Raw genomic sequence first — 25,604 nt, 5'->3', positions numbered from 1 at the left:
TGTATTTACAGGGACCCAATCACATTAGCATCCAGTGCCTCTCAACACCACGGGGGGCACTGATGTTTTATCTCCCCACCTTACAGATAAGGAGCTGAGGGCAGTGGGGGCGACAGTCTCACTGGGCCCCTGGGCAAGTTGGGGGGGCCTGCTCCATGGCCCCAAAAGGGGCAGGGCCTTAGGTGGAAGGGGAGGAGCTGAGGGCAGCCAACCCTCAGCACTGCCAAACCGTGGCACGGCCCCCTCCTCCCAGCCCTCAGTGCCATGCCATGCTGCTCTCTGGCAGCCATTTAAAGGGCACAGAGCTGCCTCCAGTGTTGCCATAGCAACAGTGGTGGCTGGGAGACCCATGCCCCTTTGTACCACCAGGCCCTGGGGCAGTTGTTCTCTTTGCCCCTCCACTGCTGGCAGCCAGCCTGGCTGGGAGAGAGAGAGGCTCAGGGACCTACTACTGAGCCACAGGCAGACATGAGACATGAACCCAGGTTCACCGAGGCCCAGCATGACCCACCAAACCAGCCCTGCAATAGCCAAGATGCCACCTGCGGTCTAGGAATTGCATCGAAACCTCCATCTCGTTTCCCCTACGCCACTACCTACCTGTCACTCACGATTGGCTGGAACCCAGTGGGTGGAAAATGACAAATATGTGGCAAATAACTGGCCCTTTTCCTATACAATTCTGGCAACTGCAGAAACATACCTGGGGAGCAGAAGGAGACGTCCACCGCATGCAGGTTATTTTCTTTCTTTAAACAATTCTTCATTATTCATACAGTTACATGTTGGAGGGGAGCATGGCCCTAAAGAAAAAAGAGGCATTAACTGTCCAAAAAAGGGCGTGCTCTGGGCAGAGACTAAAATAATGTGAATATAGAATGAAAGAGCTAAGAAATGAAGGGTAAAAATCACACTGAAAGTCATGAGCACAACTCACATCTGCTCTCCCTGACCATCGCTGAGACAGTAACAGGGAATGATGTGAACATGACTCATACCTGATAGTCTCTTAACATTGTGTTCATGCTTGGATGATGCACTGATATAAACCTTAAGGGCACCATGCCTTTAACGGAGCCCTCTAACCAATTCTGCTGGTGCCCTTGAAGTCGTAGAGAGATGTCAGCCTCCAGTAGGAGGAGAAGAGAGCATGCAACTGACGGGACCTTCTCTGCAGCTTCATCTCACAATTAAATCTCTGCAGGGTTTCCAAGGAATAACGGGTTCCCGAGGCAGCAGTGGAGAGCGAGGACTGCCAGGGGATGTCGGACCCACTGTAAGTTGTTGGGATTTTTTTATGTTGTGGTGCTCCAGGAAAGCCAGATGAGGGCATGGAACCGGACAGAGTCCTAAATAGAAAAGAGCGGCACCTTGCAAGATTCAGGGTATAGCTCTGAGGGCTTTCGTTCAGGTCCGTCTCTTCTGGTGGAAGGGACTTTGGCTATCCATCAAAGACCTGTCTGGTAAATGTCTAGGAGTAGACTCACGGCATGCACTGCCCGCTGCAGGATTCTGAGCCACATAAAATCCAGTGGTCCAAAATTTCCCTGTGTCAGATTCTGGAGAAAGAAAGCACTAGAGGTGGGCCTGAACCGAACACACAGAACCAAGATTTTTGGGCAACTTGAACTTTGTTGTCCATTTAGCTCAGATGAAGAATACTTTGCACATGAGAAATTCATATGAATTTGAAACACATTTGGTCTTCTATTGTGAAGGGAGTGGTGATCAGAGTAGGTGGTCCATATACAGTAGACTTCTGATAATCCAGAACCTATAGGACCTAGGTGGTGCCGGATTATCAGATATGCCGGACTATCAGGAGGTACTATAAGATGCATATATATACTGTATACATTATATACTGTATATAAAGTGTTCTTAACCCTTTTTATTGGACATACTGTATACAGTATACTTAATGTTTTAGTTTTTTTTAAGCCTTTTTTACCCTTTTTGCTCAGTTCAGCTGCTGCCACTGTTACCTTGTGACTCATTTTTTGCTGAAGCTCACTCACTAGGCTCTTGCCATTTTGATGCCGGACTATCAGGAGTGCCGGACTATTGGATGCCGGACTATTGGAGTTTTACTATGGTATAGAGGAGACCAACTCATTAACCGATTTATATGTTGCTCCACTGTGATTGGCAGAGGTGGACCACATGACTCCTTACAGCCGTATATTCCAGATAATAAAGTGGGTCTGTATGGGGATCTCTCCGACCATTCATGTGTAGAGAATTTACACTGATGTGAAAGAGAGTCAGTGTAAATCATCTGGGAGTGATGGGGGAAAAAATAGATTTCTGAGTTTAGGACTGGAATTGCATCTTTTAACTCCTCCCCATTGTGCCCCGATACAGCAGATGACTTCACATGACAGACAGTAAATGCTGCAATATCGGGGCACAATGGGACTCCATAACAGGGTATTTAGCTTCAAAGGTGGTAACTCCTAGGACAAATTTCCAGTATATCTCCTTAACTACAGCCACAGTATTTACTGGATCATATGTTTCATGGCCAAACAAAATGACATTTGTACATGCATTTTGCATACTTCTGTGCTTTACAACTATAAGGGTATGTCTACACTACCCTCCTAGTTCGAACTAGGAGGGTAATGTAGGCATACTGCACTTGCAAATGAAGCCCGGGATTTGAATTTCCCGGGCTTCATTTGCATAAGCGGGGCGCCGCCATTTTTAAAACCCCGCTGGTTCGAACCCCATGCAGTGCGGCTACCCGGGGCACGAACTAGGTAGTTCGAATTAGGCTTCCTAGTTCGAACTACCGATACTCCTCATTCCACGAGGAGTAACGGTAGTTCGAACTAGGAAGCCTAGTTCGAACTACCTAATTCGTGCCCCGTGTAGCCGCGCTGCACGGGGTTCGAACCAGCGGGGTTTTAAAAATGGCGGCGCCCCGCTTATGCAAATGAAGCCTGGGAAATTCAAATCCCGGGCTTCATTTGCAAGTGCAGTATGCCTACATTACCCTCCTAGTTCGAACTAGGAGGGTAGTGTAGACATACCCTAAGATATCAACAAATGGGGCTATGCATTTACATAGAGCCCTGTGTGGATACAAAATTTGTATCCACATCCGGATCTGTATCCGCAAAAATGAGGCACAGATAGCCACATTGACATCCAAGGATGTGGATATTCCTGGATAGAAAGCAGATATCCACAGATTTGCAGGGTTCTAAATACAAATTATGTATCTGCATCCATATTTGCAAAAATCCACAGATATAATGTGGATATCCATGGATTTGCAGGGCTCTACATATAGTCTATGTCTAGACTACATCCCTCTCTTGAAAGAGGGATGTAAACTAGGCAGATCGAAAGTGCAAATGAAGTGGGGATTTAAATATCCCACACTTCATTTGCATAATCATGTTACAGCATTCTTTTGAAAAATGGCAGAGACCACACTTTGGAAGGAGCACCTGAAATGTTGCCCTGAAAACATGATCCTTAATTTGGAGTTAGCCCATAAACATACAGCTGGCTTTTCACTTGAGCATGACAATGGTCAAGTACTGTAATAATGCTGCTTTTATTAAATTGACCTTTTGCTTTTCATTTTTCACCTCCTCACGGCTTAAAAAGTAGTTCTGTTTATTTTGGTTCTGTTTTCTCTACAGGGTCTGCCTGGTCCAAAGGGGGAAAGGGGAGAGAAAGTGAGTTTTTTCTCCTTGTAGTTCTTTATGTTGTGCAGAGCAGTTACTGAATTCAGCTCTGAAAGGGTAGTGTACACTAGGGGACAGGGACATGATTAAGCTATTTCAGTGCCGAATCACCTCTTTGCCCTTTCACGTCTTAACTCTCCATTCACCTGAATGACTGTTCCCTGAGAACCTGACATCATATTGCAACAAACAGTCTTGGAAATTGCAGGGAAGGGGCGGGGGGAGAGGGAGAGAGCTCACCAATGGCTTGACTCCCAGGAAGGATTTTTCTATAAAAATGTACTGCATAATAATTGACTAACTCAGAACAAAATTTTGTGGGTCAGATCCACAGCTGCTGTAAATAGCTGTAGCTCCACTGAAATCAGAGGATTTATACTAGCTGAGACCCTGGATTTAACTACTGAGAAGCAAATTTTTACCTGGTAATTCTGCCTCAAATTTTCAAAAGTGCCTGAATCCCATTTTCAAGGGTAACTCGAGCACTTAGGCCCAGACCCTCCAAAGTATTTGGGCACCTATGGTACCTTGATTTCAATGAGAGTTAGGCACCTTTGAAGATAATTCAATTTCATTTAAGCTCTTAAATGACTTAGTTGATTTTCACTCTGTTATTTAGCCTCTTTTTTGGTGCTAGGTAATGCCGGGTGCCAGAGGGTGCGTCTACAGTGCACTCATAGGTTGAAATAAGATACACAATTTGTGCTACGTATCTTATTTTGATGTTATTTCAAAATAGCTTATTTCAAAATTTGGCGCTATCTACACAGCACTTATTTAGAAATAAATTGCTATTCTGAAACATCCCTCGTGGAATGAGGTTTACAGGGACGTCGGACTAGAGAGCCCATTATATTTCGAAATAACAGGTGCACTCAAAAGACGTGGAATAACTATTTCAGGATACCTCGGGTATCCCAAAATAGCACTGAAGTGTAAATGTAGGCAGAGAGTCCACACAGCTCTTGTACCAGCATGCAGACAGTCAGTAAATTACACATGAGAACTGGAAAAACTCAAGCCTGGCCCGTAGGTGATGCAAATATGGAATGTGCCATGATGTTTCTCCTCACACAGGACTTGATTGAAAATCAATGGAATTCATCCCATTCCTTTCAATGGACTTTGGCTTATGCCCTTAGAAGCCTCTGATACAGACCTCTTTCTTACTGGGTTCCCTTTGCGATGGTCTGTGGTTACATACACATTGTAAAGGAAAAATACTCTGCACCAATTCTCGGCACTCAGGTCAATTGATTTGGATTGCACTGCGAGGCTAAAAATAGCAGTGTAGACATTCTCATTCAGACAGGAGCCTGGACTTTGAGACCGTCCCTCTTCACTGGGTTTCAAAGCGTGGCTGTAGCTGGAGGAGGAATGTCTACATTGCTACTGTCAGCCCCACAAACTAAGTCCTGGGAGCCCAAGTCAATTGACCCCGCCTCTGAGATTTGGCCCCATAGGCTGTTCTTTGCAATGTTCTTTGAGTGTGGGTGCAAGATTTTTCCATTTGAAGTCGATACTTGAGTGTTCATTTCATCACCTCCCCTTTTCACCAGCTTTTCCTGTTTGGAACTTTTTGGGGTTGAGATTGACTGTTTCCCTTGGCCCTTGTGTCCAGTTTTTATTTCATTCTGTACTGAATTGCATATTGATCACAACAGTACCAGCCACAGCTGGAAGCTTTATAAAGAGACCTGCCAGGGTTCAGTTGTCATAGGGTTATGAATGTTCATACATCAGTGTTTATGTCCAAGTTGCTTATATCCTGCTGTACAAAAATTTTAAGGGGAAAAAAAACCCCTCAGAAAGCGATTATTATTTATTGTCCCATGACTGTAGGAGTTAAGATTCATTCATAAAAAATTCACAAAGACATCCAATTGTAATATTTAATTAATATTTAATCATTAACTTTAAATATCACTGAATACTGGCTTATGTGCTAGACACACTGTTATCAACCTTTAAGCTATAGAAACAGATATGCAACTATACTCTTTAATTGCAGTTCATTTCATTTATTAATGACTGGAAATTTATTTAATCAATTTGTGGGTGCAGGGAAAAACAAAAATATTGATATTTACCAATTAAGATTTTATTGCTTCAAAGCCTTTGGATGTCTAAATAGAGTCCTCTGATAGAGATGAATATCTCTATAGCTCAAGCTGTTGGTAAGAATGTGCCAACAGAAAACTTAATTCTATCCACTTTATTTCAAAATATTTAATTCTTTTTCATTTTACACCAGGGTGAACCTCAATCGCTGGCCACAATTTACCAGCTGGTTAGCCAGGCTTGTGAGCGGATGATTCAGAGTAAGTATCACATGTCTCGTTGGGCAGTAGTGCTTCTAAGGCTCTTGAAGTTTCATCACATAAAGAAGAGCCTCATTGTAATATGGTGGGACTCACCACTGCAGCGCCTCCTGCTGGTCACTCTGGGAATTAGCCGTTCAGCCCTGGAGCCCCCACCTTTCGGCAGGTGTCAGGCCTGCTGTTACCTTGTATTGGCTCCGCCACTTTGTGTTAGGACTCAGACTGTGGCATCAACTCTTGTGGGTACTGCTCTCTCATAGGGCCCACACACACTGGGGTCCTCCTCCTCAGGGAACCCTCAACCCCCTATGCCCACCTTGCCTTAATGACCCACAGCCAGTCGTCATCTAGCCCCTACCTCAGGGGCAAACTGCAGTCTGAAATGGCCACTCGTTGTCAAGGGGCTGTGGACCTGCCACTGCCCTGGCTGTGTCCCTTAGTACCCTCAGGCCTTGCTTCAGGTCCAGCAGCCTGGGAGTTCGCCTGGCCAGAGCTTTCCCAGCTCTGCCTGCCTTTCCTCAGCCCTGCTCTAAGTCAGGAAGCCTCTAGCTTCCCTGGGAACCAGGTCCCTCCTACTCCACCGCTGGATCCCTCCATTTCTACAGCAGAGAAGAACATGGGACTTGATTTGGAGTGGGTGCGTAGGGGTGTGTGGGGAATTTGGAGAGCTCAGATCAGATGATGCAGCCTGGATCGTGGAATGAACTAAGGAACTGAGTGTTCACCTTTAGGTGGATGAAGAGTTATCAGCAAGGTTGCTTAGGGTCAACTGATGCACAGGGAGATCTAGTTAGTGTTTTGCCCAAGGTCAGATAACGAGACCATTCCTCAGCAGAGTCTTCCTCTTCAGTACATGACCCCTGCAGCATGGACTGACAACTTCATAGCACCTGGTGATTTTTATTCATACCCAAAGCTTTTTAGATATGGGGCAAAATCAGAACATGCAGAATGAAACCAGACCACCCATTCATCCTGATGTGAGTTCTGTACAATAAAACCAGAAATGGAGAAGATTCTGTAATAGCAAATGTTTCCATAGTTTGGCTTGATTCTATGGAAAATAGGTGTGAACCAACACTGGAACAACTTTCACTACTCCCCCCGCTCCAAACTTGTCATGCAGACAAAACAGAAGTGGCTCTCAACCAGCCAAGCTGTAGTTTTGAAAACTCTACAGTGTTTCCAGCTACAGGCTGAACCTGTCTAGTCTGGCACTCTGTAGTCCAGCAACATCCATAGTCTGGTATGATTTTAGTTAGCCAGATATCCACCTATCATGGGAGTGGCCAAGTTTCACGTGGTCCCATGAAGTTTGTTTACAGTCACCAGTCCTGGCTTTCAGTGTGCCATTGTGTAGCTCTAATTTACCTCTCAATGTCTTCTAAGGGTACTTCTAGACTAAACCTCTCTGTTGACAGAGAGATGTAGATTAGGCACATTGAAATTGCTAATGAAGCTGGGATTTAAATATCCCGTGCTTCATTAGCATAAACATGGCCACCATTTTTTTTCAAAATGGAGCTTTTTTGGGGAAAAAAAGGGTAGTCTAGACACGGATCTTTTGAAAAATAAACCCTTTTTCGAAAGATCCTGTATTCCTCAAAAAATGAGATTTACAGGATCTTTCGAAAAAGGGTTTTTTTTTCGAAAGATCCGCATCTAGACTGCTATTTTTTTTGAAAAAGCTCTATTTTGAAAAAAAGCGGTGGCCATGTTTTTGCTAATAGAGTGTGGGATATTTAAATCCCAGCCTCGTTAGCAATTTCGACGTGCCTAATCTACATCTCTCTATTGACAGAGAGGTGTAGTCTAGACACAGCCTCCCAGTAAGCAGTGGGAGTGTTGGTAATGTTGCTAGACAATATTGACTTCCTGTGGTTTGGCAAATTCTCTGGTTCGGCACCAGTTAGATCCCAAGGGGGCCAAACTAGAGAGGTTCCACCTGTGGTAATTTTTTTCAAACCCAAATCATCCTTTCTCTGGTCTCAGTGGTACGTTGCACTTCTAAGACTGACTGTAGTATTGCCTTCTCTCTGCTATGTACATTATGTAATTTATAACCTTATAGCATCCAAACTGTAAATGTGAAACTAAAAATGGTCCAAAATGAGAACTTCACTTCTAAATGCCTTAGGATTTCAAGGGCTCGGTGATGCATTTCAACCTCAGACCTGGGAATTAAATGTTGTGGTAATTTTGGATCCAGAGGAGGCTACAGGGCAGGGAGGAGGGAAGAGGAGCACCTTGAATAGACACAGCCAATAGTTTGTGGGGTGTGTTAGCACTATTGCCTCTCAACCACACGCTGACTCCAACTTGGCTCCAAACCTAATCCTCTATTTCATAGCTCTACATTTGACACACTTGAACTCTATTTTTCTGATCGAAAGAACTTACAGAACCTTTCCTAAGCCTGGTCAAAGGTTAGGGCATGGCCCAAGAGTGGACAAAAGGCTCTTGGACCTATCTTATTTTATCCACACAGGTTAATTCATGAGGTCCTGACCTGAGGCCTTTTGCTCATCTTAGCATCTCTTCTGGCATACAGATGAGGCTGTTTATTTTCTGACTTGCCTTCTCAGCTCATGTCTTGAAATTCGACTCATTCATCCATGAACATACAAGGAAGCCGGTTCCCATGTGGGAGGACATGTTGAAGCCAGGCGTACCCGGACCACCAGGTCTTCCGGGTACCGCTGGTACTAGAGGAGAAGAAGGAGAAGATGGTATCCCAGGACAGCAGGGCAAAGATGGGTATCCTGGTGAAAGAGGTACTGATTGAAATACTCTTAAGCAGCGCTTTACCATGGCCTTTATATTTTCAGACATAGTGGCTAACGAAGGGTGGCTTATGCACCTAAAATAACCTCTTGTACCAGATAAATATGAAATAAGCCTCAAAGCACAGGTCTTTATATATATATAGACACCAACCACAGTGATCCCTTTAGGATCCATATGTCCACAAAGTTTTAGAGGTTACTGGATCAGAGGGTTTATTCAGCTCTTATCTGTAGCAATGAGCAGACTATGCAGCCCAGTACTTTCAGGACTGACTACACATTCATGGTTCAAAGACACTTGGAGCCAGACTCACCTCATGAATATTGCAAAGAAGTGGAATATCTGCCCAGTATTCCTGGGTGTGAGTGCCTTTCTGGTCTGCCTGGATATCTATACGCCATTCCCCTCCACTTTGGAACCAAACGTCTCATTCTGGCATGATGTCTGTTTAGCAAATTCAGCACCCGTTCTTTAACTGGATCTCCCAAGTAGCTGTGAGCCACTCACTGCTTGCCACCCTCCCCTCCTCAGCTTTGCGGATGACTCTTCACATCTCTTCACATTGCCCCTTCCGTGTGGAACACTTTTCCTGAGGTGATCTGCCGTTTCCCTCATTCAGGTCCCACCTCTGTCAGATCTAGGAAATCAGCCATTGGATGATGGCTACAGGGGGAAAACAAGGTGGAAACCTCTGGAGGTGTGTTAAGAACAAAGCTGTTAGGAAGGAAAGAAGAGCAGCTCTTAATCAGCAGCTTATGCAGGGAGGAGGGGCAGCAACCATGCTCCTGAGCAACTTTATGGAGCTGGGGAAAGGAAGAGAGAGGGGAGCTAGCCCCTCTTACACACGCTGGATATCCATTTGCTGGCCACATTCCTTGTGCAGCTGCCCTTAGCAAGCAGGAAGGGAGAGGAAGGGTTGCAAAACTTTGTCTATCAAGCAAAAGGACGAGTGCCTGCCTGTGCCACATTTCCTCATTACCATGGTAACAGTTACCCAGGTCGTTATTTAACCCTTACGTTGCCCAACAAAAGCCAGAGCATCTCCCCTGGCTGGAGTGCTATTGGATAGCTGGGGAAATACACACAAGGGGATAGCTAAAAGGATCCCTCCCCCACAGGCACTTATAGGACTGGGGACAGGTAGTACCAGATATAGACTGGCTATGGGACTTGTGTGCACACACCAGGTGTGTTCATTGTCAGATGCTTTAACTCTTTGCCAGGTGGGGGTGAGGTTAGCTTCAATACGTTGTTTTTCTCATGTTGCCGCTGAGTGGCTGACTGGTATAAGACAATTACCGTTCCATGCCATGCAAAGACTGCCCCAGAGGATATTGGGGGGGGGGGGGGGAGGGGGAGGATGAGAGCCTTGAAGCACAGTTTTATGGGGCAGGAAGGATTCCAGGCTGTGATCGTATCTCTTTGTGCCATTCACCGTATTGTTACCTGTCACCAATTGTAAGGTCTTTGGGGACAGGGACCTTGCATGTTTGTGCACACCAGAGAGTGCAGTTCTGACGGATGCCTCTAGACATTCATGCACCGTAAGTGTTCATCAACAAAAAACCTTCTGCCCAGGCAGCATTACCCACCATCCAAAGTGGGTTTTCATTCTATGTGAGTACAAAAGACTCCATAAAACTGCCTCTTGGGCCAGCACAAAAGGAATTGTCTGGGCCAAATTTGGAAGTTTTACATGGTCAGAACTTCCTGTAAAAGTCAATATAAGGACTAAATAAAACTGCCAGCACATGGAGCCACAGTCTTTTTTTTTTTTCTAGCGTAGGAATGAGAGCAATGTGCAAAGCTTCTTTCCCCCCTCTCCCTTCCCAAGAGGCAAAACAACTCGCTGGCTGCTTTTGGAGTAGAACTCGTGGGCTTTGGAGAGAATATTTTCTTATCTCTGGTCTCTTGGCCTCAAATTTAAAGCTCCTGCCCTAGTCAGAAGAAAGCGCTGCTGGAACTTTTGTTTAATTACGTGACAAATCTTGGCGTCGTCATCCTCCTGGCAGCCATCTTTGTTTTAATAGACGGGTGTATTAATGGTAAGGCTGTTAGAAGAATCTTCTGACTACAGCTCCAAAGAGGCCCCGGCAGCATTATTCAAGATGAAACCCCTGGGAGCAAAAGCAAAGGAAAGGGCTGTGTGCATCTGCAAAGAGAGCCTCTCCCGCCTTTTGGGAGATGCTTTTTCATGTCGCATTTTAGTCAAAGGTTGTGGTTTAATTGGCATGTTTCACACTGCCACTCACACAGCAACCCGAATCTGTCAAGAGCACTCAAAGGAAGAGACTCCATCGTTGTTTCTGGTCCCCCCCCCTTTAGTAGCTCCTTACTTTTCTCTAGAAAAGCCAGCTGTGGTAGGAGAGTAATTCCTTAATAGCAAGTTTGCTTCTGGGGCAGCCCTTCTCCCCCATCTTGAGGAGAACCAGAGGGGAGCAGGCACTAAAGCTATCTACTAACTGTGCTGACCAGCTGTTTTCACACAAGAGATGGTTTGAAAAAGTAAAAAGAAAAATGTTTTTTTCTTTCCACTACAAGAAAAATATCCCCCATGCAGCAGCTTAATAACTGAAGTTGTGTCTCAGTCCAGTTGAAAGGACATTTAGGGCAAGCAGCTATATTTGCTAGGGATGCAAAGAACGCAAAGGACCCCTCTGTGCACTGAGTCTCAGAGGACGAGCCGTGTTAGTCTGTAACTTTAAAAACATCGAGCTTTCCTGTGGTACCTTGGAGACTTACAAATAAACCATAAGCTTTTGTGGGTAAAACCCACTTCATCAGATGAATTGGAGTGGAAATACAGAATCCAGAGTATATATAACAGCAAAAGCAGTTACCTGTCAGTTGTAAGACCAGTGTTAATGAAGCTAATTGAGTCAGGTTGGATGTGTCCCGTTCATAGCTTTAGATGTGTAAATGTGAATATCAAAGGTGAAGAAAATTGCCTTTCTAGTGCCTTAACCAGTTAATATCTTTATTCAAGCCCAAGTTAATAGTGTCAAACTTGTAAATGATAATGTCGAACTGTGAATTGAAATGTATCCTGCAGTGCAAGTCCTAGGCTTGTCTGGTGATTCCTGCTATCCCTTCTCCGAAGCATGTATTCCCACAAAAGAGCCCTGACTCAGAAGCAGGTCCCATATGTTTTTTAGGGTAGGAGAGGCAAAGCCAACTGTTAACATTTAGAAATGATGCCTGAGTGGGTATTTTTGTAGTTGTTGGAGAATCTTGTACATTAATGGAAATTGTTCTGGCTTTGGTGGCTGTCTAACCCTTCTGAAGAGCAGGCCCTGGCTCGAGTCCATTAGTCATTCAGGTCTGGCCTGTAAACGTAAGGCTTATCAAAACAATTAAGCGAGGAGATGTAGCAGCCTGCAACTCTTCCAGCAGGTCATGAGGAGATGGATCCCCTAGGCAAGAATAGGTTCTATCTATTCTTTGCCTAGGGGACTGTAGAGCCGGTAAAAATCTCTTTGCCAAAACTTTTGTTGCAAAAAGCCTCAAGAGAAATGCCTTGTGGAAGCATGAGGTGGGAGAGCTCCACTCTTTTATTGGACCAGCTTCCATTGGAGAGAGACACAAGCTTTTGAACGACACAGAGTTCTTCTTCAGGTCCCAGTGGGTTAGTCTAACCATTGCATCAGGGAGGTGAGACTAATTCATTAGCCTAGAGGTCAGGAGATTGACCTGGAACATGGGAGACTCAGATTAGAGTCAGAACAGGGACTTGAACCTGTGTCTAACACATCCCAGGGCCAGTGTCTTAATTAGACAGTTGCAAGGTCTCAGTTTCAGCCCTCATCAGAATGAAAACAGGTTCCCTCAAAACATTTCACACAGGGGAATTGCTGATTTCCAGCCAGCCCTCCCTAAGCAGCAAGACCTGTCACTTTGTCTGCACTAAAAGTGTCAAGCACAGCCACGGCAGGGCTTTGACCTGAAAGTGTGGCCACAGCATGCATGCTGGGAGAAAGCTCTGCCAGCGCTCTACATAACTCACCTTCACAACGGGAGTAGCTAACAGTGCTGGGAGCACGGCCCCCAGCGCTGTAGCCTGGTTCACACTGGCGCTTTACAGCGCTGTAGCTTGCTGCTCTCAGAGGGTGTTTTTTCACACCCCTAAAGCCGGGAAGTTACAGCGCTGTAAAGTGCCAGTATAGACATAGCGTTAGCGATTGAGAGCTGCAGTTCGTTGCTGGCCCCTGGTGGTGGGAAGAGGTGGGTGAGGGAGGCAGGCCTGGAAGGGGTCAGGAAGACTGGCTCTGAAACACAGAAGGCTGCAGGTGCAGCAGCACAATGCAGATGGATGAGGACGCTCCACAATAGCGCCACTAAAATGGCCTTCAACAGCAAGGGGTTACCCACGCCTTAACGCTGTCTGTGTGCACCGCATGGCCCTTCCAGAGCAGGTGTAGACAATAGTGAAAGATCACTTGATTTATAGTCACAGCTTGATAAAATAGCCACAAACTTAAATTCTCTGTGTAGGGGCATAGTGCCATTTCGGGGCCAATGCCAAGGGATGCCCAAGGATACATATACAAGGCCGCATGGGAGGGGTTAAAGGAGGAGATCTTGAGTTGATGTGTGGTACTGAAGATCACAACTTTCTAAAAGACCATAGTGGCTAAGAGCCAGCATGTGGGGACTAGCAGGTGTTAATTCAGGGGAACTGTGATGCTCTGGTAAGTGACACCTCTCTCGGCTCAAACAGGAAGTCCTGGACGCCAGGGTGAGAAAGGCCTGCCTGGAGCCAGTGAGGAAGGAATCCAGGGACCCAGAGGACGAGCTGGTACAGTGAATCCAATCTTGTGGTTTCAGTTATAACATTGACTCTTCATCTGTCCTCTCAGCTGTGTTTGAACACACAGCTTGAGCATAGCTTGCAACAGCCGTGTACCGAATGCTCCAACTCATAAGGAACAGATTAGCCTAAATCTGAGTCTAGTATAGGGGTGGGCAATAATTTTTGATGGTGGGGGAACACTCCAAGAGCTGGTCAAGGGCTGTACCTTTCTGTGGAGAAGCTTCAGGGTCTGGGATGGAGGTTGGGTGCAGAAGGGAGCTCAGGGTCAGGAACTGGAGCACAGGAGAAGGTTGAGGTCTGAGATGGAGTTTGGGTGAAGGAGGGGGTTGTGATCTGGGGCAGGGACTTGGGCAACAGGATACAGGAGTGGGTGCAGGAAAGGATTCTGGCTCAGGGATGTAAGAGGCATGTGTGGGGTCTGAGAGGGAGTTGTGATCTTGGGAAGGAGGAGAGGGGGGTGCAGAGGGTTTGGATGGTGCAGAGGGTTTGGATGGTGACCTGGGACAGGGAGTTGGGGGAGGAAGGGCCTGGAGTGCCAGCGGCAGACTGTGGCCAGGAGGAGCTTACTTAGGTGGATCACAGCCACCAGCCCTGCAGGACCCCAAGGCAGGATCCCTGCCTACTGCAGCCTCAGGCTGCTCAAAATAGCTGGCTGCTCCCTGTGGCTTTCTGTTCTGGGCATCGGGGGAGGGCGAGGATTTGTGAGCTGACCTCAACCCTAGTAAAATCTCTCAGCTTCCATTGGCTGGTTTCCATAAAGTCTCTCCTTGGTGTCTAGGGCAGAGAGCCACAGGGAACAGCCACCTGCTTAAAGCAGTGTGGGGCTGCCCTGAAGTGGCTGGCTGCTTCATGCCTGAGGATCCTGGTGGCATAGGAGGAGCAGAGTTATACTATACGCTTTGGCTGTGTCTAGACTGGCAAGTTTTTCCGCAAAATCATCTGCTTTTGCGGAAAAACTTGCCAGCTGTCTACACTGGCCGCTTGAATTTCCGCAAGAACACTGACAATCTCATGTAAGATCTTCAGTGTTCTTGCGGAAATACTGTGCTGCTCCTGTTTGGGCAAAAGCCCTCTTGTGCAAATCATTTGCTCAAGAGGGCCAGTGTAGACAGCACAGTAATGTTTTGCGCAAAAAAGCCCCGATGGCTAAAATGGCGATCGGGGCATTTTTTGCGCAAAAGCGCGTCTAGATTGGCACGGACGCTTTTCTGCAAAAAGTGCTTTTGCGGAAAAGCATCTGTGCCAATCTAGACGCTCTTTTCCGAAAATGCTTTTAACGGAAAACTTTTCCGATAAAGTTTTTCCGGAAAATCATGCCAGTGTAGACATAGCCTTTGAGAGCCCATTCATTTTTCAGGCCCTCCAGGAGAACAAGTCATAGGAAACCCAGGTCTGAAAGGTTCCCCTGGGAGCACCGGTCCTCCAGGTTTTCCTGGTGCCAGAGGCCATCCCGGGGCACCCGGCTACCCAGGTGGTTGTGATTTCTCTGGATGCTACAGGGCAAGCACAAGAGGTACGTCCTGATTCGCTATATGATGATGATGCTTTCAGAAGCTGCCCCATTGATATATCTTTGGCTACCTGGCTAACTGTATTAATTATTATTATTACTTAATTTTATTTTCCCCCATGCTTCAAGGACAGCCTGTCCTGGAGAACATTCTTTTCTAAACACTTAACACAAACCTCGTTCTTCTGACTGGCTGTGGAATGTTCAACATTTGTAGGACTGACCTGTGACAATGGAATAGCTCTGCTCTTTACGCATCTGTCCATATCTCTCTTAGGGTACGTCTAGACTACCGCGTTTTGTCGACGGAAGTTTTGTCGACAGATACTGTCGACAAAACTTCCGTCGACAAAGAGCGTCCACACACATTGAGTTCTGTCGACAAAGCAAGCTGCTTTGTCGACAGAACTCCGTAGTCTGGACGCAATGTTACAGGCAATAATACCTTCTGTCGACAGAGTTCTGTCGACAGAAGGTGTTATGCCTTGTAAAATGAGGTATACCAGCGTCGACAAAACTGCTGAGTTCTGTCGACATTATGTTGACAGAACTCAGCGGTAGTGTAGACGCTGGTATAGTTTTGTCGACAAAAGTCCTCTTTTGTCGACAAAACTAGGTAGTCTAGACACACCCATAGATACATTGCCCCGCCTTCCTCACAGCAAAAGGCATTATGTGGCAGACTAAAGCCGGTCTTAGAGGCTGCGGGTTGTGTGAGATAACACTACTCCTGGTGCGCTACAGCCACTTGGATGTGACCTCGTCTGTGCACCTCATGAACGGACTTGGGAATTCTTTCCGAGAAGCACTTATGAATGTTTTTGACATGCTACCCGGCTTCTGTTGCATCACCCCTCCAAATTCATAACCCTGCCATCGGTGAAGAGCTCATGGTCACTTGGCAGAGCAGTAATGCACTTCAGGGGCTGTCATTATGAGGAACTTGTGTCCTCCTTGAACTGGATATATTTGACTTTGGCTCATGTAAAATATTACATAGTTAAGCAACAATTTAAGCTCTAGTTCTTATGTTCAATCTGGAATAATTAAAGCAACTTCTGCTGCAGGAAGCCTTCTCACATGACTGACCATCTACAGTCTATAACAGTGGTTCTCAAAATTTTTGGCCCATGGCCCACCCTGCTCAACACAGACCTTTCCACAGAACACCAGACAAAATGGGTGCAAAAGGGGGTGGGGCTGCAGGGTCTGGCCAGGAGGTAGAGTGCAGTAATAAGCTGAGGTGGGAGGGCAGGGTGGGAAGTTGAGTGCAGGAACAGGCCACGGGTGAGGAGTATGGGTGGAAGAGAGGGTGCAAGAACAGGGTGAGGGTGTGGGGTCTCAGCAGGAGGAGTAACGGTAGTCCGAATTACGGGCTTTAGTTCGAACTACCTAGCCCGTGCTGTGTGTAGCCGCGGGCAAGGAGTCCGAACTACCGGGCATTTAAAAATGGCCGCACCCAGGAACATGCAAATAAAGCCTGGGATATTTTAATCCCGGGCTTCATTTGCCAGTTCGAATGACTACATTAGCCACCCTAGTTTGAACTAGGGTGGCTCGTATAGACATACCCTGAGGGAGGAGGGTGATCCCTGAGCCCCTGGCCCACCTGCAAGATAGTGCTCTGCGGACCATGCTTAGAGAACCACCGGTCTATAAAATTCACTTCCCCCTCAAAATAACCATTTTTTTTCCAGAGCAGTCATGTCTATAGACTGGCCTGCTCTGTAACCATGTTGAATGGGTTCAAGACTTCTGATGAAGGATATTTTCATCTTCCCTGTCAGTTGGAAATGGGCTTCTTTACTTTCCTGTATCTGCATTTCTTTTCATCTTGATTTATATGGACCACATCTGAAGAAGGCAAAGTAGATTTTTAAAGATGCTTCTGTTCCATACGGCTGGCCCTCTTTTCCCTTATGTGGCTTTTTCTCCTCATAACGAGCTATTTGGTTATTCGTATGTCTTGTCAATCAACTTTCGGTTCTTTCATGGTATCAATAACATGACATATTAATGCCTCAATATACCTCCCTGACTCTCAGATTCCCAACTACATTAAGTTCTATAAAGTACAGAAACTAGTTAGTTCCCGAGTAAAAATTTGTAAGGAGAATGTCTAATTATGCACCCTCAGTTCCTTATGTTTTATTTATTCTTCTGTTCATTAATATCTCCCATTTTTGTCTCCAAATGCAGATTTCATCCCATGATGATTGAGGCATGGGCTACCTTGGACAGGTCTCTGTCCCTTGGGAACTTCTGCACTAAAGTTCCATCTGGCCAGAGTATAACTGCAACTTGGACACCAAATTCAAACTTTCTTCTCTGGCTGCACTGGATTTTTGTATGGAGGCATAGAATTCTAAGCATAAAACAGTGCTCATAAAACCAGATGGCATGCACATAATACCTAGTCATCCTCTCTCACCTATATTCCTATGTTACTGTCTGAGCCATTTCACACTGGATAACTGGTGTGTCTGAATTGAAGTCGGATGTCTCACAACAGGGGTAAAAAAAATACTGTTGGAGGAATTACAAGAGAGCTGACCCACAAGTAATGGGAATCATATGGGACATGCTTAAAAACAGTCTGGAGCAATGGCTCGTTTGTCCACCTGTGCTTTATTTTTTCAGCCATTATTATGAGTCACCAGTACCTGAGCAAAACCGTACAAGGTGCTGAAAGATGCAAATCCCTTCAGTGGGAATCCTGCCATGTTATCTATCAGGGGAGAATAGAATAAAATCGTATACTATTGCTATAGCTTCTGCCTCTAGAACAATACTGAACTCTTCCTCAGTTTCATTATCATTAGACGAGGGAATCCCTTTTTCAGAGGAGTGATGGAAGCCCAAGCGCCTAGTCTAGATTCATCCACCTCAAGCCTAGCAGCAGAAAATAGAGCAGTTGTTCATTGACAAAGGATGAACTATATAACTCCTTGGACTTCTCCATCTCTTCCTTCTACAAGCATAGGGACAGTTTTGCATAGGTCTCACTTTTAGCAGTATGATACTAGAGGTATTATTGTATCGCATTCTACAAGTTGAACCTCCATGGTCCGGCCCCATCAGGACCTGACCTACTCCAAACCAGGGAATTTGCCGGACCAGGGAGGTCAATGCCAGCCTGAGATTCTGCTGCCCGCTGGCTGCCTAGTTTGGCAATGCTTCTGGCCTGAGCCTGCTGGTTTGTCCTGGGGAGTGCTTCCACTGGGTTGCTGATGATACCAGACCAGGGGGGTAGCCGGACTAGAGAAGTCTGTATTATAGAGGTTCAACCTATAATTGTACATATTGATATCAAATGATACTGGTAATGCAACAACTGAATTGTAATTGTTTGTTATTTTATATTGTAACAGCTTCTATTGGCTTTAGACCAGAGCCACACTGTAACAGCTTTCAATAATTGCTCCTAAACCTGGATTATTGACACAAAGGAGAGCCAATTCTGTGAATAAAATGTCTCTGGGGTTTGAAAATCTGGATGGACACTCCATGTATCACTTCTAGAAAGAAGTTTAGATACAAAGAATGCAGCAAAGCCTGCATGCCAGGCACCTAATATGCGTGCACATTTTCTCTTTTTATTGGCACACTGGATAACTGTACACAAATGACTCATGATGATCATGCACATGTACAAACACTCATTTACATCTGCAATGCTGGTAGCTGTGCACAGCTAGCTCACTTGAATTTCTAGACATATTTATCCAACATTTAGGAGCCATGTTGCTAGGCCCCTTAGAAATACCCAAGATAGATACAGAAGACCTCCCTACAAAAATGTATCTCTAAGAGGCAATTACAAAGGAATATACCTCATTCTTATGGAAAAATCTATAGAATATAATACGTACTAGCCCATATGTACATCTTTTTGAACCATTACGTAGACTTGTCCAGAGAGTCATAACCCAGCTAGGACAGAACACAAAACATAGAAAGATCATTACATTCCATAAATACTGAGTAAATTTTTAGGAAACTCCATTGGATTAATCATTAGTAATTTTCTAGAACTTTCCCCTAAGGTGCGTGTTTGCAGTACGAGGAATATTCTACACTGTAAATAGAAAAGTATAAAGGAATACTGAAATGACAGAGGTAACTTTTTCTATTTGCTTACCGCAAACCTGTTGAGCTCTTAACCAGTGATCCTTTACCTCATAGACAAAATGTCATTGGGCATAATCGCTAGGCAGAGGAAAAGGGTGGGAACAGAGGGATATAAACATCAGATTCACCATATGTTTTATATTTAAAACAAATGTACTTAAGGGGCTGGGCATACCACATACAACTTGTTGAACTCTAAGGGTACGTCTACACAGCAGCGGTATTTTGGAATATGGCCATTATCCTGAAATAACAATATGAGCATCTACACAGTAATTCTGACTTCTGTAAACCTCATTCCATGAGGAATAGCGCCTAATTTGAAATAGCTATTTAGGAATAGCAGTAATGTGGACACTCCTTTGGTGCTATTTTGAAATAGCTTCTTCCTAGGGCCATTCAGAGTAGTTACACCCCAGTGCTTCCTGGGGCTCTAAATCGAGGTAACACATCCATAATAGGGAAGCCTGCCTCAGACTAATTTTGAGACTTTCCTGTGGCATAGATGTGCTATTTCAAAATCCCCAATGAGCTCTAAGTGTGTCACAATTCAGTTCTCCATTGTAAATGTTATTATAACAGGCCAATTGCTACGGTTCACTCTCTGTGTAAACACACTTCACTAGGACTGACCTCTGTCCTTACACATGGACTCTATACATATAGGCTGCGTCTAGACTGGCATGATTTTGCGCAAATACTTTTAACGGAAAAGTTTTTCCGTTAAAAGTATTTGCGCAAGAAAGCGTCTATACTGGCATGTGCCTTTGCGCAAAAGATTTGCTTTTGTGTAAAAGCATCCATGCCAGTGTAGACACTCTCTTGTGCAAGAAAGCTCCGATGGCCATTTTAGCCATCGGGCTTTCTTGTGCAAGAAATTAACCTTGCGCAAGAGGGCTTATCACTGAGTGGGAGCATCGGAGTATTTGTGCAAGAACCACTGATTTTTTACAGTACAAAGTCAGTGTTCTTGCGAAAATACTTGCGGCCAGTGTAGACAGGCGGCAAGATTTTGCTTTTGCGCAAAATCTTGCCAGTCTAGATGCACCCATACTGATTTCCTAAACAACAGAACAACTTTGGGTGCATCTACATTACAGAGCTTAACTTGAAATAAGCTATGCAAATTGAGCTACATCAATTGCATAGCTTATTTCAAAATAGGGAGCGTTTACACAGCACTTATTTTGAAATAGAGCACTCTTCCTCCAACTTCCCTTATTCCTTGTATAATGAGGGTTACAGGAGTCGGAGTAAGAAGTCCTCCAGCTTGACAATATTTTGACACTATTTCGAGATAACTGCCTGCTGTGTAGATGCAGACTAAGTTATTTCAGAATAGTGTTAGTTATTTGGAGATAATGTTGCTGTATAGACGTACCCTCAGTTTGGTATATTTTCCAGGGAAGATGGATCCCAGTTACACAACTGATAACTGCAGGTCAAGAGAGAACAAGAGTCATGGACAAGGGAGACAAAGATATTCCAGTGAGATTAAAAAAAACGTCATGAGCTAGCTAAAGCTGTTCCAGAAGGCAAAAGCAGTAGAGGAGAAAGTTCTCAAGCCAACAGTTGGCAAAAGAATATGGAGACAGAGGCGTTCAAAGGAGCAGTGATGTAGACAAGGGAAGGCATTAAAATCGGAAACTCACCCACAATTTTGCTTAGTTAGGTTACGTTAATGAAAAATGGAGTCACTCACTCATAACTATTAATGATTCCTCCTCTCTTTGGTGAACATAAGAAATCATTTCCCCCACTGGATTTTCTTGTGCTTTTCTGGCCTAATTTATCATTTTTAAGTAAACAGCTGTTTAAAATAATCCCATGTTTTACAAGGGCAATGCTGAAAACTTCTCTGGCAAGCTTTTCCAGGAGGGAACCTCATCCTGAAAAGCTTTAATCAGAACAAATCCTTTCTCGGGCAAGCAGTTTATGGAAAGAGATCAAACCGTGAATTTGACAGGCTATTTTATTGTATAGTTCACTCAAAGCCCAGGTTTTTTCAGCACAGCGTGTGTGGCTGGCTGATCTCATTTGAAAAATGCTGAAAAAGGCGTCTTTGTGGGACACTCTCTTGTCCTCGTGTATGGGAAAGTTTTAATTACCACTTCTCTCAAAAGGAGGAAGAAAGAAAATGACTTTCACTATTTTGCTGGGTCCTCCTTGCCTTTCCAGGCACAGAGCCCTTTTTACTAAACCAGCTGCATGATATATATGAAGCAAACTGTTTCCCTGTGGTCAGCCATTGGAGATCATACCTTCACATGCTTTCTTCCTGGAGGGAATGCGGCATTTGTGTTGGAATTGTGTTTGTAGCCATAGTTTGATTCCACATAGTGCAACGGGGCACTGGCTGCTACAGAGACGCTTTTCAAAAACATTTTGGGGGCTTAATTTTTCGTATTGATTCCAGTCCCTCCCTCCCCAATTGTTGGAAAGGCCAACTCTGCTGTTCTCACTAATTCCAGCTTCTAATCAACCCTATGAAATACTGCCCCTGTGACTCCCTACTGTTGTTAGCTGCCCTCTTGCCACTTGCTACTTTTAATAAACTCTTTTCTCCCATACTGGGGAGAGTAAATGAGAAAACATAAAGTGCCACAACCAAAGTGCATTTTTTTCCTTTCCATGTGAAGAATAAATTTTGTTATATGCACTGAAGCATGTGAGCATGTGCACCACATGTTGCCAGCTGTGGGTGCCCTGCTAATCAGCTGGGTGGCATTTGAATCTCTCCTGGATGGCCACCCAACCACTAGGCTTACAGGGAATACTGGCCACAACCCCACTTAACTATGCAAAAAGTGCAACATTTATTCCACAATCAAAGGTAACAACAACAAAAATTCTGGTGTTCATTTGCAAATTCAACATGATCAATTTAGGACTGAATAAGGATCTAAACAGGTTAATGCATTACAAAGGGTATGTCCCCTTTCTAAGATATTCACATCTCCCCACCAAATGCTGTGAATAACCCACTTCCATCCTGACTTGATTAGCTTCATTACCACAAGCAACTTCTTCCTTATCTATACACCCCTGCTTCTGTAGCTTCCACACCAACTCATCTGATGAAGTGGGTTTTACCCAAGAAAGGTTATGCCCTAATAAATCTGTTAGTCTCTAAGGCTATGTCTAGACTGCAAGCCTCTTTCGAAAGAGGTTTTTTCGAAAGATACTTTTGAAAAAGCCTCTTTCGAAAAAGAGTGTCTAGACTGCAAGCGGAACTTTCGAAAAAGCAAGCCGCTTTTTCGAAAGGCAGTCTGGATGCTGTCTTTTGAAAAACCCCTGTTTGCATTCAAGAACGCCTTTTTTCGAAAGAGCACTTTCGAAAAAAGGCGTTCTTCCTCGTAAAATGAGGTTTACCACTGTCGAAAGAAAAGCCGCGTTCTTTCAATTTAATTTCGAAAGAATGCGGCTGCAGTCTAGACGCAGGTGAAGTTTTTTCGGAAAAAGGTTACTTTTTCGGAAAAACCCCCTGAGTCTGGACACAGCCTAAGGCTATGTCTATACAGCAGCGTTATTTCAGAAAAACAATGTTATTCTGAAATAACATAGTGCGTGTCTACACAGCAAATTTCAAAATAACGTCAAAATGAAGGACTTCTTACTCTGGCTCCTGTAACTTTCATTGCGCAAAGATTAAGGGAAGTCAAAGGAAGGGTGTTCGTCCTTTGACCTCCTGCTGTGTAGGCAGCGCCAAAAGACAAATTAAGCTATTTCAACTTCAGCTATACAATTGGGCTGCGTCTAGACTGGCAAGTTTTTCCACAAAAGCAGTCGCTTTTGCGGAAAAACTTGCCAGCTGTCTACACTGGCCGCTTGAATTTGCGCAAGAACAGTGACGATCTAATATAAGATTGTCAGTGTTCTTGAGCAAATACTATGCTGCTCCCGTTCGGGAAAAAGCCCTCTTGCGGAAATGTATTTGTGCAAGAGGGCCAGTGTAGACAGCTAAAAACTGTTTTGTGCAAAAAAGCCTCAATGGCGAAAATGTCGATCGGGGCTTTTTTGCGCAAAACCGCATCTAGATTGGCCTGGACACTTTTCCGCAAAAAGTGCTTTTGTGCAAAAGCGTCCGTGCCAATCTAGATGCTCTTGTCCGCAAATGCTTTTAACGGAAAAACTTTTCCGTTAATAGCATTTGCGGAAAATCATGCCAGTCTAGACGCAGCCTTGATGTAGCTGAAGTTGTATAGCTTAATTCAACTTTTGCCCTGGGGTGCAGACGTACCCTAAGATGCAACAAGGCTCCATGCTGTTTTTGTGAATTAGGAGCAAGTCCACTGGCATTACTGCTTCTGCACTAGTTTAAAAGTGAGCAAGAGGAAAAGCCCTAGATATCTGTTTGACTGATCACAAACTTCTTGACCTGCTCTATCTTACAAGGCACTAGAATACTGAGACCTGTTTTGGAGACAGAGGCATTACTGTGTGACAGATCACTATTTTTTTGGGCTGTGTCTAGACTGGCCAGTTTTTCCAGAAAATCAGCCGCTTTTCCGGAAAAACTTGCCAGCTGTCTACACTGGCCGCTTGAATTTCTGCAAAAGCACTGACTTCCTACTGTCTGAAATCAGTGCTTTTTGCGGAAATACTATGCTGCTCCCGTTCGGGCAAAAGTCCCTTTTGCGCAAAATTTTTGTGCAAAAGGGCCAGTGTAGACAGCTCAGATTTGTTTTCTGCACAAAAGCCCCGATCGCGAAAATGGTGATTGGGCTTTTTTGCGCAAAAGCACTTCTGGATTGGCCACGGACGCTTTTCCGGAAAAAGTGCTTTTGCGGAAAAGTGTCCGTGCCAATCTAGACGCTCCTTTCCGAAAATGCTTTTAACAGTAAACTTTTCCGTTAAAAGCATTTCTAGAAAATCATGCCAGTCTAGACGTAGCCTTGGAGTATAGTAGGGTTACCCACACCCTACATACTGGCCACTTTGCCTTAAGAGAGAGAGACTCAAAGCAGTGTGTACTGCTACCACCAAGGCTACATCTATGCTGCGGGTTTTTTGCAGAAGAGGAAATGCAAATGGAGTGCTCATTTGCATATCTTGCACTCTCATTTGCATATCTTTTTCTGATCCTTTCTGCAGAAGAGGTTTTTGTGATAAAAAGTCCTGTGTAGACCATTAGGTGGAAAAAAAAAACCCTTTTGCACAAGATCCTTTATTCCTCAAAAAATGAGGTTTACAGGCTGTTGCGCAAAAGGGGTTTATTTCTGACAAGTGGCCTCATCTACACAGGGCTTTTTATCACAAAAACCTCTTCCACAAAAAGGATCAGAAGAAGATATGCAGATGAGAGCATGAGAGATGCAAATGAGCACATTTCCTCTGCTGCAAAAAACCCGCAGTGTAGACATAGCCTTACCATCCTGGATTCCTATATATTTTTGCTTAAATTAATTTGACCAGCCAACATGAATCTGTTCCAAGCAGGAGCCATTAAAAATATTAACAGGCTGGCTGCATTCATCTCCTGAGTTTTTCATATGCTAAAAATCTCTCTTTAGACTTCATCTCATCCATTACTAGGCAGAGAGGTTAGGATAACTCATTAGCCCATGGTTATATTCTGGCTGATGTCCCGGTTGTATTCCAGCTTTAGGAAAGTTTTGAGTTTCTCTGGCTACTGCTGGCAAACACACAAACCTTAGAAACCTCTGCAGTGTGATGAAGTTCATAGGCAACCTAATGGTTGGAGTTAAATCCTACTAGCTACTTAGAGAAATGTCAGCATCAGTCAATGACTTTTTGAACCTAATCCTTTCTGGGGAAGGGTGTGCAGAGTCAGGATTTTCCCCTTCCCCTGGGCTAAAACTTTGATACAAAGAAGTGTATCTTTTCAATACATTGCCTGAAGCAGATAATGTCAATGACAAAGCTGAGAGCTGGGATGGAGAAAGGCATCTGAGTGACACACATTCTCCATGGGCATGCTGTGGGGCTTGACAGAATCACGTTTTTTCGGCATCCTAGCAAATGTATTGCCCTTAGGAATGTGGCTCTAATAAATGGAGTTACTACTACCTAAAGAGTCTTATCATACTGTGGTGGGGTGACTGCCCCACACTGGCTGAAAGGGATTAATACAGGCTGGAGGGAGCCTGCACAGAGCCCTGGCCAATGAGGGAGAAGCTTTTTAGTAACCAATTAGAGTATGGCTTGCTGGGGAAGCCCTGTATATAAGAAGCTGCCCATCAGAAAGAGTCAGTGAGGCCCTGAACAGGGAAAGTGCAGGACTTGGGTCCCAGAGATGTACCTTTGGGAGAGCCGGTCTTGGCAGGATCCGGGGGCTAAAGAAGGAGGCTCCTGCCTGATACCTGTCAGGCTGTGGCCTTGCT

At 44.7% G+C, this 25,604-nt stretch overlaps 1 protein-coding gene across 9 annotated transcripts in view; it reads left to right on the top strand.

Annotated features, from left to right (window-relative positions):
- COL20A1 (collagen type XX alpha 1 chain) overlaps positions 1 to 18,640 on the top strand; it is a 122,538-nt gene extending 103,898 nt beyond the window's left edge. For 4 of the 9 annotated variants that reach the window (XM_075901047.1, XM_075901049.1, XM_075901046.1 and 1 more), the window contains 7 exons: positions 1,205 to 1,276; positions 3,657 to 3,692; positions 5,956 to 6,022; positions 8,608 to 8,796; positions 13,527 to 13,604; positions 14,977 to 15,132; positions 17,329 to 18,639. In XM_075901047.1, the coding sequence (XP_075757162.1) occupies positions 1,205 to 1,276; positions 3,657 to 3,692; positions 5,956 to 6,022; positions 8,608 to 8,796; positions 13,527 to 13,604; positions 14,977 to 15,132; positions 17,329 to 17,342 (612 nt within the window). In that variant the 3' untranslated portion in view covers positions 17,343 to 18,639. Of the gene's footprint in view, positions 1 to 695; positions 738 to 1,204; positions 1,277 to 3,656; positions 3,693 to 5,955; positions 6,023 to 8,607; positions 8,797 to 13,526; positions 13,605 to 14,976; positions 15,133 to 17,328 lie in introns of all 9 variants that reach the window. The other 5 variants (XM_075901042.1, XM_075901045.1, XM_075901040.1 and 2 more) reach the window with 3 other exon arrangements.
- The last annotated feature ends 6,964 nt before the right edge of the window (positions 18,641 to 25,604 follow it).

Source organism: Pelodiscus sinensis, chromosome 18 (assembly GCF_049634645.1).
Source record: "Pelodiscus sinensis isolate JC-2024 chromosome 18, ASM4963464v1, whole genome shotgun sequence".
In the NCBI taxonomy this organism is placed as follows: Eukaryota; Metazoa; Chordata; order Testudines; family Trionychidae; genus Pelodiscus; species Pelodiscus sinensis.
Note: the sequence above shows the minus strand (reverse complement) of the source record. Positions and strands in the feature narration are given on the sequence as shown.